General features: G+C 35.6%; 2 protein-coding genes across 3 annotated transcripts; both read left to right on the top strand.

Annotated features, from left to right (window-relative positions):
* Positions 1 to 6,109: 6,109 nt before the first annotated feature.
* LOC108826791 (putative U-box domain-containing protein 53) lies at positions 6,110 to 10,417 on the top strand. Of its 2 annotated transcripts, XM_056994375.1 has the most exons (11): positions 6,110 to 6,418; positions 6,817 to 7,132; positions 7,225 to 7,349; positions 7,466 to 7,587; positions 7,693 to 7,886; positions 7,963 to 8,228; positions 8,302 to 8,400; positions 8,482 to 8,814; positions 8,892 to 9,650; positions 9,741 to 9,919; positions 10,099 to 10,417. In XM_056994375.1, exons 2-11 carry the CDS (start codon positions 6,895 to 6,897, stop codon positions 10,142 to 10,144), a joined length of 2,361 nt encoding a protein of 786 aa, XP_056850355.1. In that variant the 5' UTR covers positions 6,110 to 6,418; positions 6,817 to 6,894; the 3' UTR covers positions 10,145 to 10,417. The 2 variants fall into 2 exon arrangements, with proteins under 2 accessions (XP_056850355.1, XP_056850356.1); XM_056994376.1 differs by having other exon boundaries at positions 9,741 to 10,417.
* Positions 10,418 to 12,165: 1,748 nt separating this feature from the next.
* On the top strand, positions 12,166 to 13,668 carry LOC108825954 (acid phosphatase 1). The gene is made up of 3 exons (XM_018599320.2): positions 12,166 to 12,837; positions 12,922 to 13,131; positions 13,263 to 13,668. The coding sequence occupies exons 1-3, from the start codon at positions 12,434 to 12,436 to the stop codon at positions 13,438 to 13,440; spliced, it is 792 nt and encodes a 263-aa protein (XP_018454822.2). The 5' UTR covers positions 12,166 to 12,433; the 3' UTR covers positions 13,441 to 13,668.
* The last annotated feature ends 516 nt before the right edge of the window (positions 13,669 to 14,184 follow it).

Consider the following 14,184-nt stretch of genomic DNA (forward strand, 5'->3'; position numbering starts at 1 on the left):
TGTACAAACGTGGTTTTATAGACAAAACTAAACTAAAGCATACAGCAAATCTTGAACCAGTGATGAGATAACTTATGTACCAGTTTATACCATACGGTCCATACCAATATATATAGACTGACCCTAAATACAGAACTGCTCTATATACCCTAATAAGCACCTATCTTACATTTTCTAGCCGTCCCCACTAACTCCTCCAAGTAACGTATAAACCCATAAAATAAAATCCCCTATATATTAATCCTGGAACATTACAACATGTTTTGTAGCCACGTGTTATCACTAGGATGATTCTCAGAAATCCTTAGAAAAATATGTTGGTCTATATAAATATATATTATACTTTTTATTAAACTAATTATCATATTAATTAGTAGTCTTAAATTATTTCCTTAAATAAAAGCTACGTAAGTTTTTTTATATGATATTCTATTTATATTTCAGCTTGTGTTTTTATTTTCACCATAAAGAATTGTAAATAAAAATAATTGTAAATATAGTGACATATGGGAAGATCACACCTGAAAGGGGCATTCGCCAAGGAGACCCACTTTCTCCCTTTCTCTTTATACTATGCGCAGAGGCATTGGTTCACGTTATGAACAGAGCTGAGTTAGAAGGAAACATCACGGGCATGAAGTTAACAAAACACTGTCCTGCCATACAACATCTTTTGTTCGCAGATGACAGTTTGTTCCTTTGCAAAGCTACATTAAAAGAATGCTCAAATTTCCTACATTGCTTAGAGTTATACGGTAAAGCATCAGGTCAGGTAATCAATTTCCAGAAGTCGTCTGTCACTTTTGGAGTTGAAATTGATCCTATGATGAGACGACTGATAGCAGAGTTGCTAGAGATAGAGAATGAGGGTGGAGCAGGGACATATCTAGGACTTCCTGAGTGTTTCAGCGGCTCGAAACAGAAACTACTAGCTTTCATTGGCGAGAAGCTTGGCAAAAGGTTCAGTGGATGGTACGCTAAAATGCTTTCTTTAGGGGGAAAAGAGGTGCTACTCAAGTCTGTTGCTATGGCCCTACCTGTCTATGCTATGTCCTGCTTTAGGCTAACTAAGCATCACTGCCAAAAGATCATGAGCGCTATGTCCGCCTTCTGGTGGAATGAAAGTGGTGACAAGAGGAAGATTCATTGGGTTTCCTGGCCAAAATTGTGCTTACCTAAGGACCTTGGTGGCTTAGGTTTCAGGGATATTGAGGATTTTAATCAGGCCTTATTGGCAAAACAAGCTTGGAAGCTACTCAATGAACCGCAAAGCCTACTAGCACAAATATATAAAGGAAGGTACTACGCCAACAAAGAGTTTTTGGAGTGTGGGAAGGGATACCGCCCTTCATATGCCTGGCGAAGCATCCTATTTGGGAGAGAGTTGCTGATGAAGGGGCTAGTTAAGTCTATTGGCAATGGGAGATCGACCTCAGTTTGGTGTGAGAAATGGATCATGGATGAGGTTCCAAGGCGACCTGTTAATCGTCAAGTACTCATAGATGTCAACTTAAAGGTCTCATCTTTACTTACAAACTCAGGGGAGTGGAATGATGACGTCTTAACAGAGCTCTTCCCACCTAATGAGGTCTTGCGGATCAGACAAATGACGCCGAGCGCAGATGCTGACTGCTTTATATGGGCATTTTCAAGACATGGAGCCTATTCTGTTAAGGGTGGTTATGAATTACTTGCTTCGGCTAAAGCTACAACATCTGGTCTGGTCTCCTCTGAGGAACAGAGTCGTAATGACATCAAGAAAAGGATATGGAAAATCCCTACACTTCCTAAGATCCGTATGTTCCTGTGGAGAGCGGTTTCAGGGGCTTTAGCGGTAGCTGATCGCTTGTCTTCCAAAGGTTTAGAGGTGGAAACTAGATGCAAACTGTGCAATAATGGTCAAGAAACCATAAATCATGTTTTGTTTCAATGTTCAGAAGCCATTAGTATTTGGGCTGACATCGGACTACCTCTACACGCAACAGCTCCTCAACAAACTCTTGAAGAGAACATTGCAGTCGTCCTGAACTTAATGGAAGACAAGAGTAAAGAGCAAGCTCTCGTTCGTTTAATTCCTTGGGTGATGTGGCTGATTTGGAAAAACAGGAACTCCATCCTATATGCTGACACGCAAATATCAAGGACGAAACTCATTGGAGACATGAAAGAAGAGGTGGATCAATGGTTTCAACTAAATACTCTCTCCAACTTAACGGCGACGGTATCGAGTAGTCTGCAACAAGGTGAAAGATGGTACCCTCCAGAGAATGGTGTCATCAAGTGTAACGTTCATGCAAATTGGAGAAATGCTCACCTTCATAGCGGGATAGCTTGGATCACAAGGGACCAGGACGGGAACGTGTCTCACCATGCTCGGGATGCCTTAGTCCACGCTCCTAATCGTTTCATAGCTGAGCTGAAATGCATAATATCTGCCATGACTAGTCTGAGTGACTTAAGATTCTCAAGGGTGACTATCTCTTCAGATTATACAGAGGTTATAGAAGCTATTAAATCTCCTTTGAAGTGGCCGCGGCACAGAGGTCTGCTACAACAAGTAATGAGGCTACAAGAGAAGTTTCAGTTGATCACTTTTGACAGTGAGAAGGTAGCAGCAAATGGTATTGCTCGTGACATTGCACGAAGCGTCTTGCAAGATGGTCGATTCCAATCTTACTTAGCCATGGGAGGTCCCTCTTGGCTACATGATAGAATAGCAAGAGAACAACATTGAAGCAACATTTGGCTCTTATTTAGAGTAGGGTTGTCTTCATTTTTTCACTACCTTGAGGTAGAAGGCATTGCCTTTGTATTTGTTTCAAACCATCTTGATTAATATCAATCCAGACGTTCAAAAAAAAAAATGTTATTCATGTTTCTAAACAATTCTTATTTGTTATTAATTTATTGAAAATACAATGGTTAAATGTGTAAATAAAAGAAAATACACATCTCTACTATCCATGTTTCCAAACATATCTCATTTATTCTACTATCCATGTTTCCAAACATATTTTATTTATTCTACTATCATTGTTTCCAAACAATCTAATTGTGTACTTCAACTTTAATAATATAGATAGATACGTCATGTAGTGCGACGGTTTGATAACGTAATAAATCACAGAATACAACTGTAAATAATCTTCTGATTTGTGTAATTCTATCAGAATCCTCAAGAAAAATTATCAAAGAGAAAGAGAAAAAATAATATGAGGAATTGTTGAACAAATGATCTCAATCGATGTGTTTTTCTAATGAGCTTTCACGTATATTTATATAACTTCAAAAAGTTTAACGTTATGTTACATAATGGAGTGAGTAAACGTTTGTATTGAATTGCAGTAATGGAAATTGATTCTCCGTGACTCATTCATGTTGACAAAAATAATTATTGCTTTTTTGACCAAATCAATTCAAAGCCAATGAATTATTTTTATGGGTTTGCATTTTTATGGTTTAAACAAAACATAAAAAATTATGAAAAATAAAATTTGAATATTAAGTTAATGGACATATTGTCCAACTAACAAAATCAATTTCAAATTCAAACCCAAATATCCAAAGTAATCTATTTGTAAATATTTTATACTTAGCTAAATTTAAAGTTTTATAAGCTTTCGATAACACTTATTTTGGACCTTCATTTCTCATTCAACACAACTCTGATTTTGACCAACAAATACACTAACTCATAGTGTTCATAGTGACGATTACATCGTGCCCAAGTTCCGGTTTTTCCGACAGACGTCTCCGTTGAAAAACCCATCAGAAAAATGGTCCACACCACTTTATCAAAAATGAGTTCCAACAATCCCTCACATGAATAGAAATAACTCTATAAGACTTAAAAGAAAAAAAAGGACTTTTGAGAGTATAAACGAAAAATCCACTGCATGAGTTGGTAACAATTTTTCAGCCTTGAACCAGTCATTATTAATTAATATCGGATTTACTCGGCCAAGAGGTGGCCATGATGTCTTGAACCTCCCGGGCTTGGGTGTAAATCTAGACAATGGCCAAAACACAGTTTTCATTCTCTCACAAAACCAATTTCTCTATTGTGTTCATTTTAGCCGTAAATATTCCTGGTAATCACGAGTGAACTTTAGAGAATATAGCCATTTTATTCTCTTAGAAACAACTCCATTTCACACTCACAAGGTGATTTGCCATTAGTTTTGTTTAGAGGAGTATCATGTACTACTCCATTCATATCTCAAAACAATTGGCACAAATCATTAAAAACAAATGATTATCCTCTATTCCTTACATGTAACACTGTTTAATCATCCTAGGAACTGGGTATAGACCGAAGTCTTACAGTGCTTTGTGCATATTTAGTTTGACTTAGTTGTCTCCTTGAACCTATTTCTTGCGATTTCCAATCTGATAAGTAGAGTTACCGCCAAACCTCATCTTAGTTCATAGGCTAAACCCATTCCTCTTGATAATATTACAATTTGATCTCATGACACACCTTTAATAACAGGATCCTAGGTTGTCATCATAGTGAATATAATCTCTTGAGATTAGTCGAGATCAATTGTCTAATGATTTTTGTCATCTTTTTTTTTCAAGATACAATCAACATTATACATAAAACTCAGTGTATAACACTAGTTTTTTTTTGTTTTAATCATACTTTGATAACTATCACAAAGTTCATTTGGCCTCTTGCCAATTACTTAATATGGTAAGCAAAGCTTCCCCCACATTTCTTGAGATAGCTCAAAAACATACATATTTACATTTAACATTTCTTAAGAGCTTAGAAGGTTAATCTACAACTCCTTTAAATTTAAATAAATAATAAAAACAATTTCGAAAATTGTTATAATTTTCTTTAAAATGTATTTCATTCTCAGAAAATCACATTTTAGATAATCTGAAACTTGTTTCAGAAAATCAGAAGAATTTGTTTTCCATCACCCTTGAATTCTTTAATTCATGTTTTCGTAACAAAACACTTCACAAAATAATCAGTTTTTGTTAGTAGGAAAATACAAATAAAATTTTAAAGAATTAGGATTGAATAATGATTATTTTTAAATAATCCTATAGATCTGATTCCGGCATCTTTTTCCGAGAATCGATCAACCTGTTCTTACAAAAAAATTCTTTTTACAATAATCAGTCCGGTTAGTGCAAAGCAATAAACATATATTTTGAGTTAAGACTGATAAAACCGTATTTTATAAACTACGGAGAACTTAATATTGTAAATAAATATTGATAAGATTATATCAAAAGTTTAAGAAAAGAAAGATGATACAACTGCAGAGGCGAGATATTATATTTTTCCTTAACTCAAAATACGTCTCGTAGTGTAACAATTCGATAACGTAATGAGTCATACGATACAACTGCAAATAATTTTCTGATTTGCGTCATTCTATCAGAAGCCTGACGAAATTAATTTTGTGTATACTCTTAGACTCAAGAAAATTATCAAAGAGAAAAAGAAAAAAATAATATGAGGAATTGTTGAACAAATGATCTCTATCTATGTGTTTTTCTAATGAGCTTTCACGTATATTTATATAACTTCAAAAAGTTTAACGTTACGTTACATAATGGAGTGAGTCAACGTTTGTATTGAATTGCAGTAATGGAAATTGATTCTCCATGACTCATTCATGTTGACAAAAATAATTATTGCTTTTTTGACCAAATCAATTCAAAGCCAATGAATTATTTTTATGGGTTTGCATTTTTATGCTTTAAACAAAATATAAAAAATTATCACAAATAAAATTTGAATATTAAGTTAATGGACATATTGTCCAACTAACAAAATCAATTTCAAATTCAAACTCAAATATCCAAAATGATCTATTTGCTAAATATTTTATACTTAGCTAAATTTAAAGCTTTATAAGACCACAACTAAAAAACTAGAAGCCTTCTTTTTTAGAGAAATAAAACCTCTTAAACAAAACAATAATATAAAAAAGCAAAAAAAACAAAACAATAATATATATTTTTTGGAGAAAGGGCTTTTCACAACAATAATAATTTGATAACTAATTTAAGAGCTTTGGAGAAAGGGCTTTTCACAACAACAATAATAATTTGATAACTAATTTAAGAGTTTCTTTTCTGTCTCTTTGGTAATACGAAGGAAAATTCTTCTTGAGCAAGAGAGTAGTAAAAATCAAGAGTGATCCTTCAACGATGATCATAAGTCATTACTTCGTTGTCTGATTTTATAGTAATAAAATAATAATAATTTAATGAAGCTTTATAAGATTCTATGGTGTATTCAAAGGACTTGATTGTCTCTGAAATTAGTAGCAAGAACGTGGCTGCTCTTTAAGAGAATAGGAGATTCCAAAATCACAGAGTCTGCCACAACTTTTTCTCTTTGTGTTCGAGTTTCTGCACAAGCATTAAAGCTACACCTTTTATTGATCAGGTAGAGGCCAAAGTTGTGATTTTTTCCAGGTTTAATAGAGATAATATGATCTTGATGGGTTTATAGTAAATTCCAATTCTTTATGTTCTCAAATCATACGTTCCATGTTTTGAATGATTCCCACCTATTAGACTTGATTCAAGTTTTCAGTCTTTTGCAAATTTCTCTCCAGTTGAATTTGTCTAGTTGTCACTTGTCAATCAACATTGACTTTAGAATGTAAGTTTTGTGATCATTGCCTCATAATACCAAAGCATCTCTTTGATCCATTCTCGATCTGTTAGAAATCACAGTCTTGTCCATTCTTTATTCAGCAGGTGTGATATTAATTTTTCTACTGCTCCTTGATTGCAACTTTTAGGGTTATGATTTTATTTCCCTATATGGCTTTGAGACAGACTGGAACCGTTGCAGAAACACAGAGCTGAATTTAACATTAGAGAGGCTTCAAGGTCAGCTTACTATTTCAGAAATAAATGGACTACTTTTTCAAAAAGTCGAATCTGGAAACCAATTCCCTGCGCCAGCTTCCTAAGAAGGCCGGATCTGATCTAGCCTCTCCTTCTCAGGCGCTGACCATTGCGATAGCTATTAGTGGGAGCACCAAAAGCAAGAATGTAGTTAAGTGGGCGCTCAAAAAGTTTTCTTCTGACAAAAACGTTGTGTTCAAGCTGATTCATGTCTATCCAAAGATTACTTCTGTACCTACACCTTGTAAGTTCCAAAGGCTTCCTCTCCACCTGACTTAGACTTTATGTAAGTTAACTTCTTAGTAGCTTGATACCTGTTTATGCTTCCTTCCAAAGCGGGAAGGACAGTCTCTATCTCTGAGGCACCAGAAGATGTGGCGGCTACTTATAGACGACAACTGATGGAGGAGACGAAAGAAACTCTTCTTAAACCTTACAAGAAGATGTGCGAGCGGAAAAAGGTTTTGGTTTTCTTTTTTTTTTTTTTGTGTTTATTGGTCTTCCGCCCGAACCTTTGTTCAAAAAATAAAATAAAAATCTTGTAGCTAAAGATTTTAATTGAATCTGCTTAACACAGGTTGATGTAGAACTTCAAGTGCTTGAATCAAATAGTGTTGCAGTTGCGATTACCAGAGAAGTTAATCAGCACTTGATAAGCAGGCTTGTCATTGGACGCTCGTCTCATGTGGGCTTGTACGGGTACGGCTTGAAACGTTATGCTTTTTTTTTGTTTGATTTATATATGTGATTGAACAGAGTTTTTCTCACATGAGTTTATACGTTGAGACACTATTACATTTACAGGAATCGTGATGTTACCGCGAAAATATCAGCCCATGTGTCAGAACTTTGTACAGTTTATGTTGTATCAAAAGGAGTCTACATTCTTTCGAAAAATAAATCAATGTCAGATGGGGAGATCAGTGAAACTATAAGAGATTCCGGTAGTGAGAGAACTGATACATCTAGCTGTTCTTCTGGTTCAAGACATATCTCAGGTTTGGAGCTTTCATCAAATAATTAACTAGAAACTGATGTATGAGTCTAACTTTCCTTTTGTATATTTTTTTTTAGATGCAACACTCAAATCGAAATCTTTTGCTATGTCCAATAATAAGAGATTGCAACATCTCCCGACAACAGGAAGAGGGGTTTCTGTTCGTATGGAAGCTAGCTCTGTTGACTCATACGGAACTACAAACATGTTTTCGGATGAAGTTAGCAAGAGAAGTAGCCCTGAAACATCGCGTACCATCTCTTGGAATCCTCCTCGGAGTTATATGTCTAGCTCTAGCAACGAAAATGTTAGTCAAGGACAAGATTATTTCACAGCCAAACAGGTAAGGTTTCATTAGAACCCTTTTGCCAAATCGAAAGCATTTGGAAATCAGAGGTTCTTTTCATTGATTTCAGGACACGCTCGACAAAATTAGAAAGTTGAGAGATGAACTTAGACAGGCTCAAGAAATGTATCCAATGGCTCATGTAGAAACCTTGGATGCTTCTCGCAAGGTCAGCTTCTATAAATAACCGGATAGCTTGTATTTGATGAAGCTTCTTAACTGTTGCTTTGTTTGCCACTTTATGTGTCAGCTGAATGAGCTTCATGAGTTTGAAGAGTTAACGCTTAAGGAACATGTGACAAAGGGGTTAGAAGAAAAGGAAAAACAGAAGTTTGAGCAGATGAGAAGAGAATACAAAGAGAAGGAGAAGCTTAAAGAAAGTTCCCTTGTGGCTCCCAAGCTGCAATACCAAGAGTTCACTTGGGAAGAAATCAAAACCGCAACTTCATCATTCTCTGAAGATTTAAAGATTGGAAAGGGGGCTTATGGGGCTGTTTACAAATGCAATCTCCGTCATACAATCGCCGCTGTCAAAATTTTGCATTCCCCGGAAAGTAATCTATCCAAGCAATTCGATCAAGAGGTATATATGTAGAGCCTAAGCGTTTTTCTTGATTGAAGTTTTCATGATCAAATATTGACATTTTTGGTATATGTAAGATCGAAATCTTGAGCAAAATCAGACATCCACACTTGGTTCTCCTTCTAGGCGCGTGTCCGGAGCAGGGTGCTCTAGTCTACCAGTACATGGAAAACGGTAGCTTGGAAGATGGGCTATTCCAAGTCAACAATAGTCAACCAATCCCGTGGTCCGTCCGGTTCAGAATCGCTTGGGAAGTGGCATCAGCGCTTGTTTTCCTCCACAAATCAAAGCCGACACCAATCATCCACCGTGATCTTAAACCAGCCAACATCTTGCTTGATCACAACTTTGTCAGCAAAATAGGAGACGTGGGTCTCTCCACAATGATCAAAGTCGATCCTTTATTAACACAATTCACAATGTACAAACAGACAAGCCCCGTGGGAACCTTATGCTATATCGATCCTGAATATCAACGAACGGGAAGGTTATCTCCCAAGTCAGACGTCTATGCGTTTGGAATTATCATTCTGCAGCTGCTTACCGCTCTCCCGGCTATAGCACTGACGTATAAAGTAGAAACAGCAATGGATAACAATGAGTTGATAAAGATTCTTGATAAAAAAGCTGGTGATTGGCCAATGGATGAAACCCGTACACTAGCCGCTTTGGCCCTCTCTTGTACAGAGATCCGGGCTAAAGACAGGCCTGATCTGGAAACTCATATTCTTCCAGCATTGGAGAGCTTTAAAAATGTAGCTAAAAAAAAAGCAAGAAACTTGATTTCCTCTGTGCCGGAGCAACCTCCAAGCCATTTCTTATGCCCTTTACTTAAGGTAATAAATAACTTGTTAGTTACGTCACCTATTTCTTGCGATAGTAGTTAAGTTATTTTAGAGAGAAAAAAATGTTGTTATGTGTTGCAGGATGTTATGAGTGAACCTTGTGTTGCGGCTGATGGCTATACTTATGACCGACGAGCCGTTGAGGAATGGATGGAGGACCACCGTACCTCACCGGTGACTAATTTGCCGTTACAAAACATTAACCTTTTGCCCAATCACACTCTTTATACAGCCATTGTTGAGTGGAGACGTAGTAATCAGTAAGGCAATTTCTTCAGTCGTTTTGGTGTTTTCTCTTTCTGAAACTGCGTAGCCTATAACAACTCCCTCCCTGCTGTTCTATAACCTTTTATTGCTTCTTTTTTTGCTCTCTTTTTTTGGTTCAACATCATTTCATTTTCCAATAGCTTCATCCATGATCACGCCTTCGGTTTATCAGGCTCTACGACCATAACCATATTTGGTACATGATTATCCAAGGATGAAGTATCGCAAGATTCAAAAGAACATGGGTTTGAGCTGTTTTATTTGTGGTGCGGTTACAGTCTCGAGGGCTAGAAGATAAAGATAAATGAAGTGAAGCAAGATGCTGTCATGCTGCTATCTCTATTTTGCGTGATCATGTGTTTTCGAAGATAGAGTTTAACATTATTTTCATGTAATTTTGATTAATCAATGGATAAAATATTCCATCTCAATCCGATTAGATTCTTCTAATCTTGTGTTTGTTATGTTTTGTTAAGGAAATATGATAGACTCTCCAACGACTTATGTAGTTAATGATTTGTTCGATTTACCCTAGTTCTACTTGTGTATAATATATAGACACACTAAATACATATTTAATAATATACTAGATTTTGCATTCACGTGAGTTTTATATTAAATATTTAAGTTTCTATAACAAAATTAATCAATAACTTAATGTAATTTAATTTAGTGTTATATTTCTATAATGCCTATGTTTATATATTATTAATAACTATTAAAAGTCTTACATGAAAAACTTTGCGATCAATAGTTTAGTTATTTTTGTAATAACCATTTATTCTACAAACAATTATCTATTTATTTTTTAATTTATTTGAAATAATTATATCTATGTACATGATTTCAAGATTTAACACTTTCTAAACACTTCAAGTTATTTGTTTCCGCCTCATCATTCAACATAAATTCCAATTTTACACATTAAAATAGTTTTCCAACATTATATCTTATTTTATTAATTAATAATTATTTTTCTGTATCCAATTATAGAAAATTTAAAATGATAAATTCTTGTATAATAGATAAAAATAAATTATTTAATTTTTAATTAGAATATTTATTTTAAATAATTAAAAATATGAAAATATCAAAAATCTTAAGAAAGTGAAATACACCGCTAGTGGCATCTGTTTTTTTTTTCTTATTCAATCCGATGAATCTGTTAAACCAAATAATCCATGTCATCAAATTATATTTTAAACAACTTCATTTTAGTGATTTAAATTGTAACGCCCCGACCCGCCCACGGGTAACGGGCCACCTACGCCCGCTCCCTCGGCCCATGGGCTCCATCCCGTCCGACGGTCGGTCTGTTAATTTTTCAAGATCTAGAATCATTGTTTACTGATCCTACAATCACCACCCGACCTTTTTCCGTGCTTTGGTCTCACTTACACGGTATCGGGAATCACTTTCCGATAGGTCACCCATCATTTCACTACTCCAGTCCAAGCACGCTTAACTCTAGAGTTCTAAACGGATGTGTGACAGAAAAGGTAAGTCAACTTTGGTGACATAGGTAGCCAAATAATTATATTAAGCTTTTTTCACATATCACAACTCGAAATGTTACATAAATGTTGAATTCTTTATATTGTAGATTGTGTAAGGTTTGATGTAACATGAATTTATTTTTTTCAAAGGAAAAAAACATGGAGTCATAACATTTAAAAAGGATCAACATCTTCAAACTATTTAACAATCAATTCGTATTAACGCTGTATTCACGCGTAGCTTAGCGTGCGTGCAAGTATCCGTTTTCATTGCTGTTCAGTTTTAATATTAAAAGTTTTGATTATGATCTTATCCACATTTTATAAGGAAATGTGAAAAATCTGTTATATTTTAAAATTGAATAATTGAATACACTGAAATCATAAATTATTCCAAAAATGTAGAGTAGTCATTTGTAAGTCCTTTTACTTAACAAATCATCACATAGCATAATAATATTTTCATACAAAAGAATTTAGAAAAAAAATAACAAACATGAGCACATTTATCAGTAGACCTAAATTTAAAATGACAATTAAATAACAAATTTTCGTTGTCAGAAAACCAAAAAAAAAAAACCACATATGGTTCAGTGGGTCCACATCTAGTCTTTTGAATTTTTTTTTTATATTGGCTTTTGTTTCACGTCACCGGCCATTCCCGTCGTAGTTGCCTTTTTTTTTTTGAAAAAAAAATCGTAGTTGCCATTTTCCTTCCTCTGTTTGAAAGATATATAGAGGGATATATTTGTCATAGACTCCATAGAAATTATATCGAGGTTTCTTCTTCCCTACGCCATTCGATTACTACAATCCTTTGTATTTTGTTTTCTTTGGATTTCGATTTTCTTCTGATTCCTTTCACAGATTACTTTACATTCCCTTCTCGATTATTTTGATTCAGATTTCTCCGAAATTTCAATTTGATTTCTAAACCTTTCAGTTTTCCCGAAAACCCTAAAAAGTTGGTGTTTTTTTTTCTAATTGATTGGACTTCCCAGCGACTCTCCGATGAAGATTTGCGTGATTTTCCTTGTGGTTTCCTTCTTCTCCTCCGCGTTTTCCGACGAAACTTCCGATCCGTACCTCCCGTCGATTCTCCAGTACCCGTCGGAACACAAGAAAATCGTCGACGGCGAAGAGGTCAATCTGTACTGCACGAGCTGGAGATTCGCGGCGGAGACCAACAATCTCGCACCGTGGAGCACCATCCCGGCTGAGTGCGCCGAGTACGTCAAGGACTACGTGATGGGCAGAGGTTACGCCACCGATCTGGAGAGAGTCTCTGAAGAGGCTTCCATCTTCGCTAGCACCCTCGAGTTCTCCGGCGATGACGACGGCAAAGATATTTGGGTTTTCGACATCGACGAGACTCTCTTGTCCAATCTTCCCTATTACATTGACCATGCCTTCGGGTACACGTTTTCTACAATCTCTTCCTTTCAAAATTTTTTTGATTATTGTCTCGTTTTGGTTTTCTCAATCTTTTGAATTTGCAGGGTGGAGGTATTTGATCACTCGGAGTTTGATAAGTGGGTAGAGAGGGGAGTGGCGCCAGCTATAGCACCAAGCTTGAAGCTTTACCAAAGAGTGGTTGATTTGGGGTACAAGATTTTCTTGCTTACTGGGAGGAAAGAGAGCCACAGGCTTGTCACTGTTGAAAACCTCATCAGTGCTGGTTTCCAGAACTGGGACAAGCTTATTCTCAGGTATATAATAAACTAATCTAGTAACTCTTTGGTCTGTGATGATTGTTTGATGAGAACATCCTTTTGTTGTTTCCCAATTGCAATCTTTTGTGTATACTTTTCTTAGGTAATTCTTTCTTTTGGTCTTGCAGATCTCCAGATGAACAGCACAAAATGGCGACGCTGTACAAATCTGAGAAGAGGGATGAGATGGTGAAAGAGGGATATAGGATTAGAGGCAATTCAGGTGATCAGTGGAGTGATTTGTTGGGTTCCTCCATGTCTCAACGATCTTTCAAACTCCCAAATCCAATGTATTATATCCCCTGAAGAGTGAAGACAGAGAGAGCTTTATTTGACTACTGCCTTCATACATTTCCTAAACCTCTTACCAAGGAAAAAAAAAAATACTAACTGTGTAGACTTACCAAAGAGGATGAAAATGTTGTTAGTTTGAATTGATTGCCTCCGCTTGTAATTTGTCAGCTATGAAATGTACTAATTGCAGATGCTCTGTTTCGGTACACTTGTTTCGATTATAATAATATGGTATAGAGTTGGCAGTAATCTTACTAACGTCCATTTTGTTGTCAACATCGCTTATATGATATAACTATGGATGCTAAGAACAATATAGAGATGAGAAGAGAGAAAGATATAAAGGAAGAAGATGATAGACAACAGAAAAAGGAAAAAGAGATATTTGTTTAATATTGATTGTTTTTATAACTTTACCCACAAATGGGAATAACCTTAAGTAGCTACAACTGGGATAATCATAATAACAACACCCATTGTAACTTTATTTAAATGAAAAACTTAGATAAGACAGGCAGCTATAAGCCTATAATGTTTCTTCATCGCCTGTCTTGTAGCTCCTTTTTATGAATAAGCTCTCAGCCACTTTGCTTTTTTTTTCCATTCGTTTTGCCACCCGATCTCAAATCCTTTTCCCTGTCTTAGTGTATGTCATTGGAACCTTCAGATTATCAGTGATATACTAAAAATGAACTTTTGCTAAGTTAACAGTGTTGTTGTGATAATTTCAAAACATTTTAGTTCAATCTTATACTA

The sequence above is a fragment of the Raphanus sativus genome, chromosome 9 (assembly GCF_000801105.2).
Source record: "Raphanus sativus cultivar WK10039 chromosome 9, ASM80110v3, whole genome shotgun sequence".
In the NCBI taxonomy this organism is placed as follows: Eukaryota; Viridiplantae; Streptophyta; class Magnoliopsida; order Brassicales; family Brassicaceae; genus Raphanus; species Raphanus sativus.

Excerpts from the sequence above, each read along its gene's own strand:
- LOC108826791 (XM_056994375.1), top strand. The coding sequence starts at position 6,895 with ATGGACTACTTTTTCAAAAAGTCGAATCTGGAAACCAATTCCCTGCGC. Across the intron at positions 7,588-7,692 it reads TCTCATGTGGGCTTGTACGG|GAATCGTGATGTTACCGCGA; the intron begins GTACGGCTTGAA and ends TTACATTTACAG. Across the intron at positions 7,887-7,962 it reads TGGTTCAAGACATATCTCAG|ATGCAACACTCAAATCGAAA; the intron begins GTTTGGAGCTTT and ends ATTTTTTTTTAG.
- LOC108825954 (XM_018599320.2), top strand. The coding sequence starts at position 12,434 with ATGAAGATTTGCGTGATTTTCCTTGTGGTTTCCTTCTTCTCCTCCGCG. Across the intron at positions 12,838-12,921 it reads TACATTGACCATGCCTTCGG|GGTGGAGGTATTTGATCACT; the intron begins GTACACGTTTTC and ends TTGAATTTGCAG. Across the intron at positions 13,132-13,262 it reads TGGGACAAGCTTATTCTCAG|ATCTCCAGATGAACAGCACA; the intron begins GTATATAATAAA and ends TTGGTCTTGCAG.